At 37.9% G+C, this 18,603-nt stretch overlaps 2 protein-coding genes across 5 annotated transcripts in view; both read right to left on the bottom strand.

The window, feature by feature from the left end:
* Positions 1-548: 548 nt before the first annotated feature.
* acta1a (actin alpha 1, skeletal muscle a) lies at positions 549-7,421 on the bottom strand. 3 transcript variants are annotated; one of them, XR_015475739.1, is made up of 7 exons: positions 7,330-7,390; positions 5,242-5,381; positions 3,656-3,980; positions 3,335-3,496; positions 2,974-3,165; positions 2,400-2,889; positions 549-2,085 (listed from the first exon to the last, which is right to left on the bottom strand). XR_015475739.1 is itself a non-coding variant. In NM_001017750.1 (7 exon segments), coding segments are annotated over 6 exon segments (1,134 nt in total). In that variant the 5' UTR covers positions 5,371-5,381; positions 7,330-7,421; the 3' UTR covers positions 549-897.
* Positions 7,422-11,620: 4,199 nt separating this feature from the next.
* Positions 11,621-18,603, bottom strand: part of nup133 (nucleoporin 133) — a 23,478-nt gene continuing 16,495 nt past the window's right edge. Inside the window, exons 18-26 of one of the 2 annotated variants that reach the window (XR_015475691.1) lie at positions 17,447-18,577; positions 16,781-17,381; positions 16,052-16,210; positions 15,563-15,698; positions 14,022-14,140; positions 13,863-13,943; positions 12,792-12,865; positions 12,615-12,703; positions 11,621-11,861 (exon numbers count right to left, since the gene is read on the bottom strand). Coding sequence is in view for 1 of the 2 variants with exons in the window: in NM_213531.1 (NP_998696.1) it covers positions 11,725-11,861; positions 12,615-12,703; positions 12,792-12,865; positions 13,863-13,943; positions 14,022-14,140; positions 15,563-15,698; positions 16,052-16,210; positions 16,781-16,914; positions 18,326-18,577 (1,181 nt within the window). In the remaining variant the exon portion in view is untranslated. 2 annotated transcript variants of the gene reach the window in all.

The following is an 18,603-nucleotide window of genomic DNA, read 5'->3' as shown; positions in this document are numbered from 1 at the left end:
CAGGTGCCAGTCACATAGTCTACTACATTCCTCTCGCTACTTGATAAGACTATACAGCGCATGCGCATGACAGTTCTGAGTTTATTTATTTATTATTTGACATGGACATCCCAATTACACTGGACAACCAAATGCATTTAATTCATTCTCTTGTCGGCTTAGTCCCTTTATTAATCCGGTGTCGCCACAGCGGAATGAACCGCCAACTTATCCAGCAAGTTTTTTACGCAGCAGATGCCCTTCCAGCCACAACCCATCTCCCAACCCATCCATGGGAAACATTCACACACACACACACACTCATACACTACTGACAATTTAGCCTACCCAATTCACCTGTACCGCATGTCTTTGGACTGTTTAATCAATTGTCCCACACATTCATCTTCCATTATAAACAACCATAATAGTTTATAGATGTCAAGTTACAGAAACAACAAGACTTCTTACTGTGCAATTAGTCTATAAACCATCTGAGAGGTTGTGTCGGTGTTGTTTAGTCTGTCTCAGTGTGTGTGTTGAAACGACATTAATGGACAAACACAATGTTTAAAAATACATGTTCAGTTTTATTTGTCTGTTGAAGTGAGATTAGTGTTGGTCTTCAGTGTACAGTGGAACGTATGGCACTGGAATCTATTAGGGAGCTGGAGTCCTTGTCGTTTCTTTTAAACAGCATCCACCAAAATACCAAGCCATGGAAGTCAGTAATAAATACAGTTGTGTGCAATGAGAGCGCTTGGTATTTCTGCTGTCCCTTGATGCTAGTGTCTTTTTTCCAGTTTATGCTTTTAAAGCTCGCCCCTATGTCATCGCTGTAGTAAATCTGTCCACAGGAGCAAGGCAAGATGATTAATTCCTGAGCAGGAGGCAATGATAGGATGTTGAATCGTGTGATTAGAAGCATTTGCGGTGCACGATGCTAGGGCCGGCCTCGTCATATTCCTGCTTGGTGATCCACATCTGCTGGAAAGTGGACAGAGAAGCCAGGATGGACCCGCCGATCCAGACTGAGTATTTGCGCTCAGGGGGAGCAATGATCTATAGAGGAGGAAGAGATCAAGTAATACTTAGAAAACCAATTTGTGTGCACATCAACACATGAGCTGTTTTGGGGAAAAGCAAACATTTTTACTTTAGGGTTCCCACTTCAAAGGTGACCTTTTAGTTGTATAAGATTTAAAATAAGTCTCTGATATCCCTAGAGTGTGCATGTAAAATATGTAGAGTGTGCATGCACATTTATGGAATGTTTCAGCTCCAAACATTCCATAAATAATGTTTTTAGTAACTTTGAAACTATTTTTTGGCTTTGATCCTAATTGTGTAATTTTGGTTGTTTTAAATTCAATGACGAGATTGTGCTCTTTTCAAAAGAGAAGCTACAAATGCCTATGTGTCAGCATAGTGGCAGATTTAAAAACAAGCCTAACATCCTATGCTATTGAAGGAACCCAGCAGAGACAGAACATCAAAATGACGTCAAACTGACAATAGGGGTCTGGCTGCAGACCTGGTGCAGTGCAATCTGGGCTGCATCCAATGCTTTTTAATGGGCTCACCTGACCCTACCCGTCACAGTGATGTCACTAGCTCCATTTGAGTGCATTGTGTCTGACATTGCATCGCTGAGTGATACAGTCTCAGCTTGCATCATACAGGCTGCATCCAGATACTATTGAAATTGACGCTGCGTTTTGTTTGGAAGTGAAAATTGTGTTTACGTCCACAGCTTGATGTAGTGTGGACGTTACCACTATGATGTCTTTCAGACGTTTGATTTTGGTTGCCATATCTGACAAATAAATGTCAGTTTTTGACGTTAATATGAGGTTGATATAGGATGTTGGCTCGACATTAGATTTTGCTCACTTTCTAACACAACCTAAAATCAACCAAATATCAACGTCATTTGACGTAATTATTGGACGCCAAAATAATAATGTCCTTAGATGCTGGATGGACATTGAATTTTGGTCACCAGATGTCACAATGTAAATTTAACCTAATATTAATGTCTTATGATGTTGTGTGGTGGCACAGTGGCACAATGGGTAGCACTGTCGCCTCACAGCAAGAAGGTTGCTGGTTCTAAGCCCGACTGGGTCAGTTGGCATTTCTGTGTGGAGTTTCCAAGTTCTCCCCATCTTGGCGTGGGTTTCCCCCACAAGTCCAAAGACATGCACTATTGGTAAATTGCGTAAGTTAAATTTTCCATAGTGCATGTCTGTATGTTCTGGTCCTCGAAGTTGGGCAACCCTGGGAGTAAGTATGATGTTGTGTGCTGGAAGAGAGCATCACTAATAGGTGGGGCTTTCCCCCTCTGATGACATGGGGAGAACATGCAAGCTACACACAGAAATGCTATCTGACTCGAACCAGCAACCTTATAAGGTGACGGTGCGACCCACTGAGCCATGTTAAACTGTAACTTTTTAAATTTTTGTTTTTTTTTTACGAAAAAATAAGCAAAAGCATGTACTGTATAGAAAAATACATTTTGATAAATGCTAACTAAAATTTATAGCAAGAAACAAATATCCCTGATATGCCATTACTTTGACAAAAATATAGTAAACCCCTCACTTGAAACATCGGGAATACATTTTTTTAATTTCATGTCATTCATTAAATGACCCCTGGGATCCCTGTTACTTTGTAAGCACACTTCCCTGTTCTAATCTCTATGATATCACTTCTCTGTTACCTTTATCTTCATTGTGCTTGGAGCCAAAGCTGTGATTTCCTTCTGCATGCGGTCAGCAATACCAGGGTACATCGTGGTACCACCGGACAGTACATTGTTTGCGTAAAGGTCCTTTCTGATGTCGATGTCGCACTTCATGATGCTGTTGTAAGTGGTCTCGTGAATGCCAGCAGACTCCATGCCTGTGATTTAAGAACAGCAAATGGTTACTTACAGGCCAAAAACGCAAGGCAACTGATGACGTTCGATTTTTTCAGACAACATACCAATGAAGGAAGGCTGGAAGAGGGTCTCAGGGCAACGGAAACGCTCATTACCAATGGTGATGACCTGACCGTCAGGAAGCTCGTAGCTCTTTTCGAGGGAGGATGAGGAGGCGGCTGTGGCCATCTCATTCTCAAAGTCCAGGGCAACATAGCACAGCTTCTCCTTGATGTCACGGACAATCTCACGCTCAGCTGTTATAGACAATGTATGAAAATTTTTGGTTATTGGCAGGCTAAACACACCGATGCAAAGATTGTTTAAATGTTATATCTAGACCCACATGGAATCTACACAGATCTTAAAAATTGGTTCATTGCAAGCAAATGGCTCAAATAGCAGTAAAAATATGGAGACACACACCAGTTGTGACGAAAGAGTATCCACGCTCAGTCAGGATCTTCATCAGGTAGTCTGTCAGATCACGACCAGCCAAGTCCAAACGCATGATGGCATGAGGAAGAGCGTAACCCTCATAGATGGGCACATTGTGGGTCACACCATCACCAGAGTCCAGCACAATACCTAACAACAAGAACAAGAAATCAGTCAGCCAGAGCAACAGTAAGCATGTTTGAATGGACATCAGAGTTTTCGATCAGCATTTGTGATGTTTTTTTTACATCAAGGTGTCCGCTGGGTTACATAATCATATAATTACTATTCTTTCAATTTAAGTCTTACCGGTGGTACGGCCAGAGGCGTAGAGGGACAGGACGGCCTGGATGGCCACATACATAGCGGGGACGTTGAAGGTCTCAAACATGATCTGGGTCATCTTCTCACGGTTAGCCTTGGGGTTGAGTGGGGCCTCTGTGAGCAGTGTTGGGTGCTCCTCAGGGGCCACGCGCAGCTCATTGTAGAAGGTGTGGTGCCAGATCTTCTCCATGTCGTCCCAGTTGGTGATGATGCCATGCTCGATGGGGTACTTCAGGGTCAGGATACCTCTCTTGCTCTGAGCCTCGTCTCCAACGTAGGAGTCTTTCTGACCCATACCAACCATCACACCCTGGAGGAATATGGGATCTCATCAGAAACACTACACCACACTACAACCACAAAACATTATACAATTCTGAGTGTGCCTCACATAGGTGAGTGGGCTTGAAAAACCACCTGTAGGAATCACACTCTTTCATCTCTTTGACACTTTAACCAACACTTGGACACGTTTTGGTTGGAGCGAGGGTAACGAGAATAAAACTGATACAAAAACATGAAGCAATTAAAATCTTGGGAGTAAAAATACGTCTTCAACATTGTTTTAAAAGATGAAGTTGTTAATAATTAATATTAATACAGTTTCTACTTTGAAGATGCTTAGGAAATGTGTTTACGGTAAATTCAGATTTTGTCTTAATTCTTGAAAACTCGGTTTCATGATCCCTGAGAGAACAGGAGCACGTTCAGTCAAACTAGTTTCAGTAAAACTATAATTCCTCAGTTAAATAATGAACTTAGAGTGTAATATTTATTCTCATTTAATATATATATATATTATTTTATATAGTAAAGTAAAAACTAAAGTTCCCCCCGGGCATTGATAAAGTCTGTCTCTCTGTCTGTCTGTCTTATTCAAAGCTTTGAAAGGTCCCGTGAAATTAAAATAAAAATGTTTAAATGTTAGTATTTGTCTGTTAGTTTTAAGGATATCTATAAGTTAGTTTGCTCCAAAACGATGACACAACTTGCATTTAGAAGTTATAAAATTGATATAAACATCATAAGCTTGCAGTTTGTCACCTCCGCCTAAATCAGGGGTGTCCAAAGTCTGTCCTGGAGGTCCGGTGTCCTGCTGAGTTTAGCTCTAGCTTGCTTCAACACACCAGCCTGGACGTTTTTAGTACACCTAGTAAGAGCTTGATTAGCTTGTTCAGGTGTGTTTGATTAGGGTTGGAGCTAAACTCTCCAGGACACCGGCCCTTCAGGACCGAGTGTGGACACCCCTGGACTAAATGGATAGGTGATTTTTTGACATCACCTCATACTTCAGTTTCTCAATAAATCTCATTAACTCTCATTAAATCTTCTGACCCATCTTCAAGACACTTCTTATTTGCTTTTCATTTGATGCGCTTGAGCTCAACTACTCTCACTGGCAGAGCTGTGAGAAAAACAAAATGCTATTGGCTGTTTTTTAAAAAGGGGAGGAGCAACTCTTTGCCCTGCACTCTCTTCATTTTTCAGTTGAGTCTATGTCAAACATCGAATTAAAATTGCACATTTCAAAGCACTTCACGAGACCTTTATTTCATATTTCAGGATTTTACCTGGTGACGCGGGCGGCCGACAATGGATGGGAAGACGGCTCTAGGGGCGTCATCTCCGGCGAAACCAGCCTTGACCAGGCCTGATCCGTTGTCGCACACCAAAGCTGTGGTCTCATCATCGTCACACATCTTGATGGGTTCTACAAACAGACAAGGCAGGTGAGAAAACAAAGCCACACAAACTTCATTAAAAATGGTCTATATATGCACAGCTAGTGATTTTGAGCCACTGATAAACTTCCGGTAAACGGTTTATGTGACTATTTTCAATTTCATATGGTTTCTTTAACAGCATCGATGTTGTGATGTAATTCAAATATAATCAGGTAAATAGACTTAAGCATTCATTCAGCTGTTCATGTGTAAAACAAGATAAAAAACACTTAAACAAAAGCGTCGTCAGAGGCAGCAGGCAAGCGCTGAAACTCCATTGAAAATACTGTGGTAAAATACATTTTCATATTTTAAAGAGATGGCACAGATCAATGTAATTTAATGCAGTGATTCCTGTCTGAGACTCACTTCATATCGTATCTCTATCAGGCAGTGAAGATGCTTGATTTTTAAAGAAATCAGATCTTAAACGTGTTGAATTTGTACAGGAAGCGCTTGAACTGGCTTACTGAAAATTAAAAGTCTATATGCATATATCCAACCCAGATAGTAATTTGCTGAGAATTGATTACTTTATCTTAACCAAGCATCTTAAAAATGTTCAGTTCACAATGGGTTACTGTTTAACTAAGTCATTAAAGGAATAGTTCTCCCAAAAATTCTGAAAATGTATGTGTTTTTTTTCTACTATGAATGTTAATGGTGACAGATTTCAGCATTCTTCAAAATGTCGTCTTTTGTGTTCAACAGAAGAAAGAAACTCGTAGAGGTGTACAACCACTTATAGGAGAGTAAATAGTAAATTTTCATTTGGGTGAACTTTCCCTTTAGATCAGAGGTGCCAAACTCAGTTCCTGGAGGGCTGCTGCCCTGCACAGTTTAGTTCCAACCCTGCTTCAACACACTTTACCTGCAGGTTATAAACAAAACTGAAGGACTCAATTTGTTTGATCAGGTGTGTTTAATAAGGGTTGGATTTAAACTTTGTAGAGATACAGCGCTAGAGAAATTGAGTTCAACACCTGTGCTTTAGATTACAATTGTTTATTCAGTTGGCTAATTATATCAAATATTAGTCTTTCCATTTGTATTGCCATTAGCAGCAATATTGTCAGATAATCAACAATCACTTGCATATTATATACTAACATAAATAAGTGTGCATTGCTGATTCAATGATTTCAGCATTATAATATTTCAGAATTTTAATAAAAAAATATATAAAAATTTAATTGATATTGTGTTTATTTGGTTATTCAGTGAGTTGGATTATTATAGTTCAGACTGCATTACTTAGATATTAAAATATGTACATTTAATGCCATATACTACATATGTACATTGAATTTTAATTAAAAAGAAGAGAATAGTTGTTAATATTGCTAAATATGATTTGCATTTCCATTTTTAGAATATCATCAAATAGCTTAACCAAGTTGTAATCAGTTGCATACTATATACTAACATAACCACACTACTGCTTAACTACAAATTAAATAGATAAATAAACACTTGGATGTTTTTGATGCTTATAGTTTAGACTGTTTTAACATTTAGTCATTTAAAAATTATAGTTTTAGAAAAATTGTATTTTTGAAATGGTAAGTTTATTTACTCACCCTCAAGTTGTTTTCAACCTGTATACATTTCATTTTTTGCGCAAATCAAGTCAAAACAGGACATTTTGCCACCAGCTACTAGTTACAAGTCAACATTGAGTGGTATTGCACATTTTCAGGTAACATTAAGCCATCCCTTTAAGATTTACCGAGAAAAGTTTACTCTAACATCACTAGATCTGTTAATTGAAGCGAATTAAAACAGAACAAGCAGTTTACAATCGATTTAGCATTCAATATTCACATTTACATCATTATAAATGTTTATAAATCGCTAGTAGCTGTTAATACTGCGTCCGCTTCTCATTCAAATTCATTAATGCGGGTGCGCGTTCCCGCGGCTGCGCGCTCTTACCTGCCTCTGCTCGTTCTCGTGAGTCCTGAAGTAAAGCTGAAGCGCTCCCGCTACACACAGTGACCTGCTTAAACCTTCATCACATATATATATACACAAACCCGTCCTCTGCTTTTACTGCTCTTCGGACAACCATTAAGGAATGTCAATGCATTCAAACGGAATTCCTGCCGATCCTCGTCCATATTTGGATGTTGGTGGGTCGAGTTCCGGGCGCGCGGGACGCTCCATATATGGACCCCAAAGCACGGCGGGCGGTGCAGGCCCGTGTAAGGGAGTCCGGGGCCACCAGTGGACACAGGAGCCCACACTGGATGTCTGTGGACAGCATCTCAAAATAAGGGCATGACAGTGGGTGGGTTATGATTGTTTACCATTAGGAAAACACAACTTCTTTGCTGGAAGATTAGTATAGTAGTGGTAATTTTAACTATAGCGCTGTCAAAAAATTAATCACATCCAATATAACAGCTTGTATTAACATATATACATCTATAATTTACATGTAGGCTTAAAATATATGTATACTGTAGTGTTTAGTCTTTAGGTAAAATGCTATATATATACTAATATATATATATATATATATATATGATCAATTAGTATATATGATCAATTAGCATATGTTTTAGTTCATCATTGTAACTTATTAAACTATGTTAATCATGTTCTAACTTAATTTGATAAGTTACATAAATACTGTGTACACACACACACACACACACACACACACACACACACACACACACACACACACACAATCATACATCAATAGTTTATTCAGGTTTCAGATGATGTATAAATCCAATTTTTTTATATATATTCAGTTGAAGTCAGAATTATTAGCCCACTTAAATTATTAGACTAATTATTAGATTATTTTTCCCCAATTTCTATTAAACAGAGAGAACATTTTTTAAACACATTTCTAAAGTGATAGTTTGTTGTGTAGACTATCAGGAAAAAAAGATAGCTTAAAGGGGCTGATAATTTTGACCCTAAAATGGTTCTTAAAAAAATTAGCTTTTACTCTAGCTGAAATAAAACAAATAAGACTTTCTCCAGAAAATATTATCAGACATACTGTGAAAATTTCCTTGCTCTGTTAAACTATTTGGGAAATATTTAAAAAAGAAAAAAAATCATCGGGGGCTAATAATTCTTACTTCAGCTGTATACACACACTTATGGCTTGTTTTGTGGTCACGTGTCATATAGAAAGTTTCAGTATTTTCAATGTAAAAAACTGGGTAAGGTCAGGTAAACCAGGCAGTCTATGAAGTGTCTAGCCAATAACCAGCATGAATTATTGTGGGTTGTGGACAGTCTGTTGGATAGCTATTTCTTCCTCTTCCTTAGAAAGCCACAGATGCAGAAGCTTCATGTCTAAAAAAAGGATGAAGGAAAACAACATATTGAAAAGATTCCTTGAGTGCTTTGTTTAACTCAATTTTAACTTAAAGGGGTAGTTCACCCAAAATTCTGTCATTTACTCTCCCTTCACTTGTTACAAACCTTTAAGTTTAATATTTTTTTCTGTTAAACCCTCAAAAAAAGATATTTTGAAAAATGTTAGAAACCTGTAAAAAATTATTTGCATAGTATTTTTTTCCTACCATGCAAGTCAAAGGTTGCAGCTTTTCAGCTTTCCTCCAAATATCTTCTTTTGTGTATAAAGTATAACAGTATAAAGACAGTATAAAGAAATGTATAAAGGTTTTTGGAAATATGTGATGATGAGTAAACAACGAGTACATTTTCATTTTCCCTTTTACACAGCCACCATATTAGGCCTTTAAAAGGAGAAACGGCAATGTATTTATGTGTTCATAATCGTGCATTATGTAATAATACTTCACTGTAAAAAAAATATGTCCATAAATTAGCAGCTTTCTGTATTTTGGTATTCGTGTTTTTATCTTTCCCTGATTATTTATACTTCTGAATTGCATTGTGGGACCTTGATCTTTCTTCCAACAACTTTTAAGCTTAAATATTAATAGTTTTAATAGTTTAAAGTGATATATTGTCTGATTATAATATATATATATATATATATATATATATATATATATATATATATATATATATATATATATATATATATATATATATATATATATATATATATATATATATATATATATACAGACCTATTTCTCCATATATCAGGTTGTCAGCAAGGTCCTAAATTACTAAAACAAAATTTAAGGCCTTAAAAAGTCTTTAATTTACCGAAATATTGTGTGTATCAGGGTGTCCGCAAGGTCCTAAATTCCTACAACTACATTTTAGGCCTTAAAAAGTCTCAAATTTACTGAAATATTGTGTTGTAGCTCTTAAATCATTTTAAACAGGTCGTAATTTTCCTATGCAAAGCTACTCATTTAGACTGAAATCATCCAATCACCAACAATCCATCTTAATAGAACTTTTAACAAATAGTTTATAGCTAGTATTCATCAATATAGTTATATTCTTTACAATAACATTTGTTTAAAAGTAATTCATTTATGGTGAGGACACTGACCTGGAAACGCTTGTTATGACATAAGTGTTATGTTAATATGTTGTTGTTATGTTATCCTTTAATGAGGATAGTAAAAATCTTTTCCCTTTCCATCAGAAAAAACCTTATAGAGTTTATCCCTGTATAAGTCTTAGATGTTATTCATAACGGCCTTAAGATCTTAAATTTGACTTTATGAAACCTGCAGAAACCCTGGTATATGATTTCTTATACATTATATTATTCAAACTACTAAAATGTCATAATAAAAGTCACTTTGATAAACTGTAGTTGAAATTTCAACATCAAAAGTCGACAGAGCAGAGATCAACATCCCATAATGCAATTCACAACTGTAAATAAACAAAAAACACCTAAGAAATGTTTTACAATGTACATTATAAAATCATTGCAAACACATCACTAATGACCAACAATATAAGAAGAGCCACTCATCACCATTAAACCTCCCAAGCTTTTAATAAGCAGGAGCAGGATATTACAATGATTACAGTGACGGTCCTGACCCTTCAGGCATCTCTGATATATGTTTGATGCCAAGGTCTAGCCAAGTGGCACAAACAACCCAGTGTCACATTTCCTCCTCCTCCGGTTGCCGTCAGTTTATTTAGTGTCTTCTGGGATTGCAGCGGCTCCTGCCCCATATAGGGTGTCCGAGGACCCCCGTAAAGTTCACTAATTTTACCCTCCCTCCCCTATTTTTAGGAGACGTTTGTTTCTGCATCAGTTCAGCTGCTCCTTGTACCAGCTGCTGGAGGGGAAACAACAGATGAGTGTCTAAACAAAAGGCTAACAATTCACACTATTTACTACTGCCGCATTACCTGCCTGTTATTATTAGATTTAGTGGTTAAAGTAGGATCTTATTTTACATCCCTAATCTTGCCCCGGTAATTAAGAGTTACCTTATTTTGTGATGTTTTCTGTTTATTTACTGTTTTGAGTTGCATTATGGGATGTTGATCTCTGCTCTGTCCACTTTTGCTATTGAAAATTCAACTCTGCAGTTTAACAAAGTGACTTTTATTGATATTTTAGTAGTTTAAAATAATATAATCATATATAGAGAAATAAGTCTGTAAAATAACAATAAATGTACTAATAAACACTACTGAAGATATACTAAAGAATGTTCAGGGGGGAAAAAATTAATGTATTTTTTGTTCTCACCATAGACATTAATGGCTTTTTTCCTCCCAGCAATCTTGAGTATATCTTCATTTGTGTTTACCAGAAGCGAAAAAAAAAACAAAAAAAAAAAAAGGTTTGTGAAAGTGGAGGATAACAGAATAAAAAAAATTATGGAAACTATCCCTATGAAGTCCACTTGAAATAAAAATTTATCATGTTTATTTTGCTAGCTCACATTGTTATTCCTAAAGTGAAAAATTAATTTGAAAAAGTTTATCCACTGAAAAAAATGTGTTTGTTTTTGGTAATCTACAATTAAAGTCTGACCATTTACTTCCATGTTTGGAGTGGCGGTCCCTTGTTTGACGTCAGCCTAAAGGGGTTTCCATAGCAACTGCATATTAACACTCTCTTATCATTATTTCGCTATGAGAGAATGATGCACAGTAGATAGCTCCGCCTACCTACTCAATATTCCGCTTAAGTTGGAAGTGCATCAACATACTGGAATAAAAGTCTCAGCAACTTCTGGTTGAAGCCATAAAACCCAACAATCTCCATTTGGTCGGCAACAACATGCCTTAATTAGTCTATTAATGTCTTGAAAAAAAAAAACAATCAGTCATCACATACAGAAATACAGTTTATTCAGAAAGTGTTGGATCATGTAATTGTTTTAATTATGAAACAAAAAATGTTTACAAAAAGTTGGAATATTAACAAGGAAACACGCATCATATCTGCACTTTCAGGTAGTGCTCGTAATTGGCTCGCAGGAGGAACTCGAAGTATGGCTTTGATTTGAGACTCTCCAGCTCGTCTTCCTGCAGAAGATCCTTTATGTCCGGCAGGTATGTCTGCAGAGAAACACCTGTGTACGCAAACACAACACACACACTGACTGTTTATGCAGATTTTACACTGTAGGCATGAAACTTTGAAAACCTTTACAAGTCTTTTTCTTCTACTACTGAATCAGTGGTTGGGAGTGCATATCCAATCGGCTTCGCTATGTCACTACACTTTTGAAACATAACCTTTTTTTTTTAAATCACTGGTGCTCCATGAGGGGGCAATCAGTAAAATACCATTACACTCACATAAATTGTGAGTTCACTCAAATCGCCCTCTAGTGGTGAATCCCTGAATAGGTTACAATTATGTCTTTTGACTTCAGTGATTCACCACTGGGGGGTCAATAATATTTAGATAATAGTTTGGTAACTCGTGACTGCTCTATCATAGTACGATGCATCGTTTGGGAAAAGATTGATGTAGTGAGAAGTGTTTCCCAAAACTAGTTGCTTTGTCGCAAACGCATCATTTGAACCACGTCAGTGATAACGTAAAACGTCCATAATAATGCTCTAAACGGGGTGAAGTAACTACTTTCTTAGAGAAAGAAAAAAATACATTTTTTTGAACTGTAAAAATACTTTGAAAGCAAATTGCAACATTCCAAGTTTAAATGTTAGAATATTCTAAATGAATAGGGCACAGGGGGGACAACTGGGAATAGAACACTGCCAAGAACTATGCTCCTAACTACAGCTCCAGGGCCCGGTTTTTCAGAAGTAATCCACTAGGATTTTAAAGACTTTAATTAACAAGAAAGTCAACGTACGTTCTTGTATGAGTTTCTGTAGGATCTTGACGAAAGTGCTGTCTCTGGCCGCTTCTAGTGGATCATCATTATCATCAGAAGAGGACCAGCTGCAATCAATCAATCAATCAATCAATCAATCAAAATCACAGCCAAGTAAAGTAAAACATCATTTAACGCTCATTTTACAATGCTCACCTCTCCTTCCAATCTTTCTTCAAGGCTTTACTGAAGATCTCTCGCTTTAAAGCATCAACATCAATGCCGTTCTCCTACAGAAGATGAATACACATCAGTAACAAACATGTCTGGGAAGGTTTTGAAGATTTAACAGTCGCTATGATTATCAATGTGCTAAAACATACCAGCAATGTGCTAATACAAGATAACATGTTACAAAATACACTTACCCCCTTTGTGTTTATGCATTATGAACTCAACCATCTGGTGGATGAACTTTGAAACCATTTTGTATGGTTCTTTTGTCATTCATGGTCTACTTTAGTTGTATATAAATATTGTATATTGCATAAAGTGTCCTTATTTTTAAGTGCATCATACAGTGATTAAAATGCATTTTCCTTTTGGTTAAATGGGATGCACCTAATTCATTTAAACATGTTAGCAAATTCCTAATATGTGCAAGAAATATTGTAACTTTGATAAAACTATGAGGATGCAACACAATAATGCTGTACTAAATCCATCTATCAACCTAGTAAAATATGCTAATCATGTCAGCTAACAATATGCCAAAATACGAGTAGAAACTTCAAGCTTTCCAAAGTTATTTTAAACGTCTGGAGGGGTTTTGTCAAGTAAACATCAAAAGGTATTAAAGGGATAGTTCAATTAAAAAAAATAAATTCACTAGTTAGTGGTTGCAATCCATTATCTGTTTCTTTATTCTGCTGAACATAAAAGAAGATATTTCGAAAAATGCTGAAAACCTGTAACCATTGACTTCCATAGTAGGAAATGCAAATGCAGGTCAATAATTACAGGTTTTCTGCATTCTTCAAAATATCTCCTTTTGTGTTCAACAGAAGAAAAAAACTCGTAAATGTTTGAAGGTTGAGTTAATAATGACAGAATCTTAAATTTTGGGTGAACTACCCCTTTAATATGTGTTTTTGATATTGTTTAACATTCCCGATGTAGCTGAAAACACATTTGTTCAGACTGTTTTTATAATAATAGACACAAGGCCTTGGTCATTAAATGAACACAGCTTATTAATTATAAATGTTGTCCATTATTTTCAGATACCTCCTCAAAGTACTCCAGCAGATCGAGAGCTTTCTTGAAGTCGTACTCGTTGGCTCCACGGTTCTCGTCGCAGATGTACAGCTGGAGAGACGAAGTAAGCAAAATGATGAATAAACTCAAAAGAATGTGGAAGCTGCCTTATTTCAGATGTTTACTTACACTAATGAGGTTTTGAGGGCTCAGTAAGGGCATGCTGTCTGGGTTCAGCTGCTTCTCCTCCAGCAGCTGTTTAGGAAGCGTCTCCTGATGAAGGAGAAACCTCTCCTGCTCCACTATGTCTACATCAAACAACAATTATAATTCAGTATTTTTTTTTTTTGTAGATTAAATATTTGATGGCTCAGGAGATTATCTGAGGGATATGCAGGTCAGATTTGATTCGTGCTAATCGTTAGATCAGACAAGCGGAGCAAAACTATCAGCCATTCTGTCTGCCCAGGGATAAAATAAATGCTACAAGCTGCATCATTTGCTCCTCATTTTGTTGACATACATTGAATAAAAAGACTTATAAATGAAATCAAAACTAGCCTAGAGCATCATCTGCTGTTCAAAACTGGTCCAGAGCGTTGTCTGTTTTTAAAACTAGCCTAGAACACCATCTACGGTTCAAAACTAGCCTAGAACATGTTCTGTTCAAAACTAGCCTAGAACGCCATCTGTTGTTCAAAACTAGCTTAAACACCTGTTTAAAACTAGCCTAGAGCGCCATCTGCTGTTCAAAACTAGCCTAGAGCATCGTCCGCTGTTCAAAACTAGCCTAGAGCGTCGTCTGCTGTTCAAAACTAGCCTAGAATGCCATCTACAGTTCAAGACTAGCCTAGAACGCCATGTGCTGTTTAAAATTAGCCTAGAGTGCCATCTGATTTTCAAAACTAGCTTAGAGAACCTGTTCAAAACTAGCTTAGAGCACCATCTGCTGTTTAAATTGAGCCAAAAACGCCATCTACTGTTCAAAACTAGCCTAGAGCAACATGTGCTTACTAAAACTAGCCTGAAACACTTGTTCAAAACTAGACTAGAGCACCATCTGCTGTTTAAAACTAACCTAAAGCGCCGTCCATTGTTCGAAACTAGCCTAGAGCGCCTTCTACTGTTCAAAACTAGCCTGGAGCGCCTTCTACTGTTCAAAACTAGCCTAGAGCACCTTCTACTGTTCAAAACTAGCCTAGAGCACCATCTGCTGTTTAAAACTAGCCTAGAGCACCATCTGCAGTTCAAAACTAGCCTAGAGCACCATCTGCTGTTTAAAACTAGCCTAGAGCACCATCTGCAGTTCAAAACTAGCCTAGAGCACCATCTGCTGTTCAAAACTAGCCTAGAGCACCATCTGCTGTTCAAAACTAGCCTAGAGCATGGTCAGTTAATGAAAACTAAGCTCAGAATTGATTCAAAATAAAATAGCAATGCATTTTAAAAATGAAAAATCAGTTACTATACTAGTTTGCTTGTTTTTTCCAGAGTAACTGAGGCACTAGCTGTAAAGACTCCACCTTCTTTAAAAAAGGGGGCGGGGAAGAGTCGCTCATTTGAATTTAAAGAGACACATAAAAACTGTTACTTAAGTCATTTAGAACATGGTATATAATTAAATATTTGTGCTGTATTTTGACACCAGAGTTCTAGATATTGTACAAAATTAGATCTTGTAGAATGAAGCATTATGGGACTAATAGCTCATATGAAAGTGCACTGCTTACCATTGAGCTGTCTGCGGTGTACGGGTTCAGGCATGTCTGACGCCAGAGCTGTGAGTTTGCTGAGGGCCAGCAGGGTCTTCTTCTTGCTGAAGTATCTGGTCTCCATGTTGGCCTGATTATATAGAGTACGATGGGCCTGTCATGAAGAGATCAAGACATTGAGTAGGTTTACATGGACACCAATACTCTGATTAAGAGTCGACCATGTAAACTGTGATTTCTGATCACCTTAATCCGACTAGTCATAAGTCATAATTAAACTAAACAGAAATTAAATGAAGACATGTGGAGTATTCCTGTTTAACTCACATTATTGAAGTGCAGTACAGACATGTAAACACCAAATTATTATTGTTTTGTAGTACTTTCTGCCACATTTTGTGACAGGACACACACACGTACTGTAAATGTACTCATCGATAGATTGTTATAATATAAAGAAATGCATGCACACATTTATAAACTGCATGTATTTGTTGGTGTATTTACTCTCTGGTAATCCTGCACATGTATGTCATGCAGCCAGCTGAGGTGATCGTGGGCCTGCAGGAAGCTGGCCAGCTGTTGGTGCGTCGCCATTGGCTGAGAGAGCAGCTTCCCTCTCTTGCCTTTCTCCATGTACCAGCGGAACAGGAAGTCAGCAAAGTTCTACAGGAAACAGAAAGGGCTGTGAGTAATGACATTTCGCACACAATAACTCAACGGGACTATATTAGAAAAATTCTGTTTGCAATGGTCTTTAATTCAACCTATATTTGAATATATCCTCTGTAAACATCTGCTGATAATTCACTACAGCTCAAATATTTGGAGTCATTGCGATTTATTCAATGTTTTTGGAGTCTCTTTTGCGCACTAGGCATTTATTTACTTAGAGAGTAGTAATAGAGTAAACATTAATATTGAAGTATTATTATAACTGGATTACTTCAGTGTCACATGATCCTTCAGAAGTATTGAAATTTGATGATTGGATGCTCAAAAATAGCTCTGATCATCTTACATGTTGAAAAAAGTGGTCTCATTCTTTTGTGGAAACTATGATACACTCTTTTTAATATATGCTTCTTAGAGAAGTAAAAATGTTCAAAATAAATAAAATTAGTAAAGTTGTCACTGTCACTTTAAAATAAAATGAATGCATCCATGCTTAATAAAATGACTTCAGTCTGTGCAGTGGCATGTGCTGGTGTTGTGTTGATGCGTTTGTTTAGTCACCTGATCAGCGAATTTGACCATGTACTGCTGCAGTCGACTCTGATTATCCGTCCGTTCACACAACTGCACCAGTATGTCAAAATCACAGTATTTTTCTGCCAGCGCTGCAACCCACTGATGCTGACCCAACTCCACTGCTCGACACAAACACAACACGCATACATTCAGGTCATTTTTTCACTCAATATTCCTACTTGGACAGGCAAAAATCCATTCATCACAATTTAATAAATTATCCTGCATGACCTCTGAGATTTTCTGAATGAAGCGTGTTTCTCTATTTAATGTGTTCTGAGCTTAGTTTTTACCAACAGATGGCACTGTATGCTTTACAAACATACTCTTGTTTAAATTACATGACTCGTACAAACACACTAGTGTTCTTACTCATGACTAGCCTAGAGCATCGACTGCGGTTCAAAACGTGCATGGTCTGCTGTTTGAAAATTGCCTATTGCGCCAATTGCTGTTGAAAACTAGCCTAGACCGCCATCTACTGTTCAAAATTAGCCTAGAGCGTCGTCCGCTGTTAAAAACTAGCCGAGAGCACTGTCTGCTGCTGAAAACTAGCCTAAAGAGTCATCTGCTATTAAAAACTACCCTGTAGCACCATCTACTGTTTAAAACTAACCCAGAGCGCTGTTTGATGTTCAAAACTAGCCTGGCTAGAGTGCCATCTGCTGTTTGAAATTAACCTAGAACACTGTCTGCTGTGTAAAACTAGCCTAGAACGCCAACTGCTGCTCAAATTTAGCCTAGATCACCATTTGCTGTTGAAAACTGGCCTAGAGTGCCGTCTGCTGTTCAAAACTAGCCTAGAGCACCATCTGCTGTTGAAAACTAGCCTAGAGTGCCGTCTGCTGTTCAAAACTAGCCTAGAGCACCATCTGCTGTTGAAAACTAGCCTAGAGTGCCGTCTGCTGTTCAAAGCTAGCCTAGAGCGCCATCAGCTGTTAAAAAAACTAGCCTATAGCACCATCTGCTTTTCCAAACTAGCCTTGCTAGTGCGCCATCTGCTGTTCAAAACCACCATAGAGAGCCTAGAGCGCAGTCTGCTGTTCAAAACTAGCATAGAGCCCCATCAGTTGTTTAAAACTAGCCTAGAGCTCCATCTGCTGTTCAAAACTAGCATAGAGCGCAGTCTGCTGTTCAAAACTAGCTTAGAGTGCCATCTGTTGTTCAAAACTAGCCTAGAGTGCCGTCTGCTGTTTAAAACTAGTATAGAGCCCCATCAGTTGTTGAAAACTAGCCTAGAGCACCATCTGCTGTTTAAAACTAGCCTAGAGTGCCGTCTGCTGTTTAAAACTAGCATAGAGCTCCATTTCCTGTTAAAAACTAGCTTAGAGCGCCGTCTGCTGTTCAAAACTAAGCTCAGAATCAATTACAGAGAGAATTGCAACACATTCCATGAATCTAAGAAACAATCCAATAATCTCAATGAAATGATTGATCATCCGATCCCTACAGAACAGGATGTAAAGTCCTGCAAAATGACCATGTTTATTTTCATGTTAATGTGCTCATGAATCAGCCTTGTGAACTCACAGAGTGGCTTAAGTAGCTCTGAGCGTTTCTGCGTGTACTCGTTCTCCAGCGTGTCGTATCGCTCCTGCTGTCCGCCGCGCCTCAGAGACGTCAGCTGAGCCACGTAACCGCTCAGCAGTGAGTCCAACAGCGCCACCAGCTGCTCACAGAGGACACTGCGCAGCTCCGCGTCTGCGTGAGGATACGCCGCCCGCAGGATTAGCTCGTGCTGCCGAGAGATGACGCTTCGAACTCCACCCACTCCTCCAGAGGCTGAAGAGAAGATGAATAAAACATGG

The sequence above is a fragment of the Danio rerio genome, chromosome 1, assembly GCF_052040795.2.
Source record: "Danio rerio strain M-AB ecotype USA chromosome 1, GRCz13ab, whole genome shotgun sequence".
Classification (NCBI taxonomy): domain Eukaryota; kingdom Metazoa; phylum Chordata; class Actinopteri; order Cypriniformes; family Danionidae; genus Danio; species Danio rerio.
This window is presented reverse-complemented; position numbering and strand designations above follow the sequence as displayed.

What these genes read in the sequence shown, in the direction of transcription:
- acta1a (XM_087235643.1), bottom strand. Translation starts at nt 5,370, where the DNA reads ATGTGTGACGATGATGAGACCACAGCTTTGGTGTGCGACAACGGATCA. An exon ending in CGCCTCTGGCCGTACCACCG is followed by an intron (nt 3,497 to 3,655) that starts GTAAGACTTAAA and finishes TCTTGTTGTTAG; the next exon opens with GTATTGTGCTGGACTCTGGT. An exon ending in ATACTCTTTCGTCACAACTG is followed by an intron (nt 3,166 to 3,334) that starts GTGTGTGTCTCC and finishes TGTCTATAACAG; the next exon opens with CTGAGCGTGAGATTGTCCGT.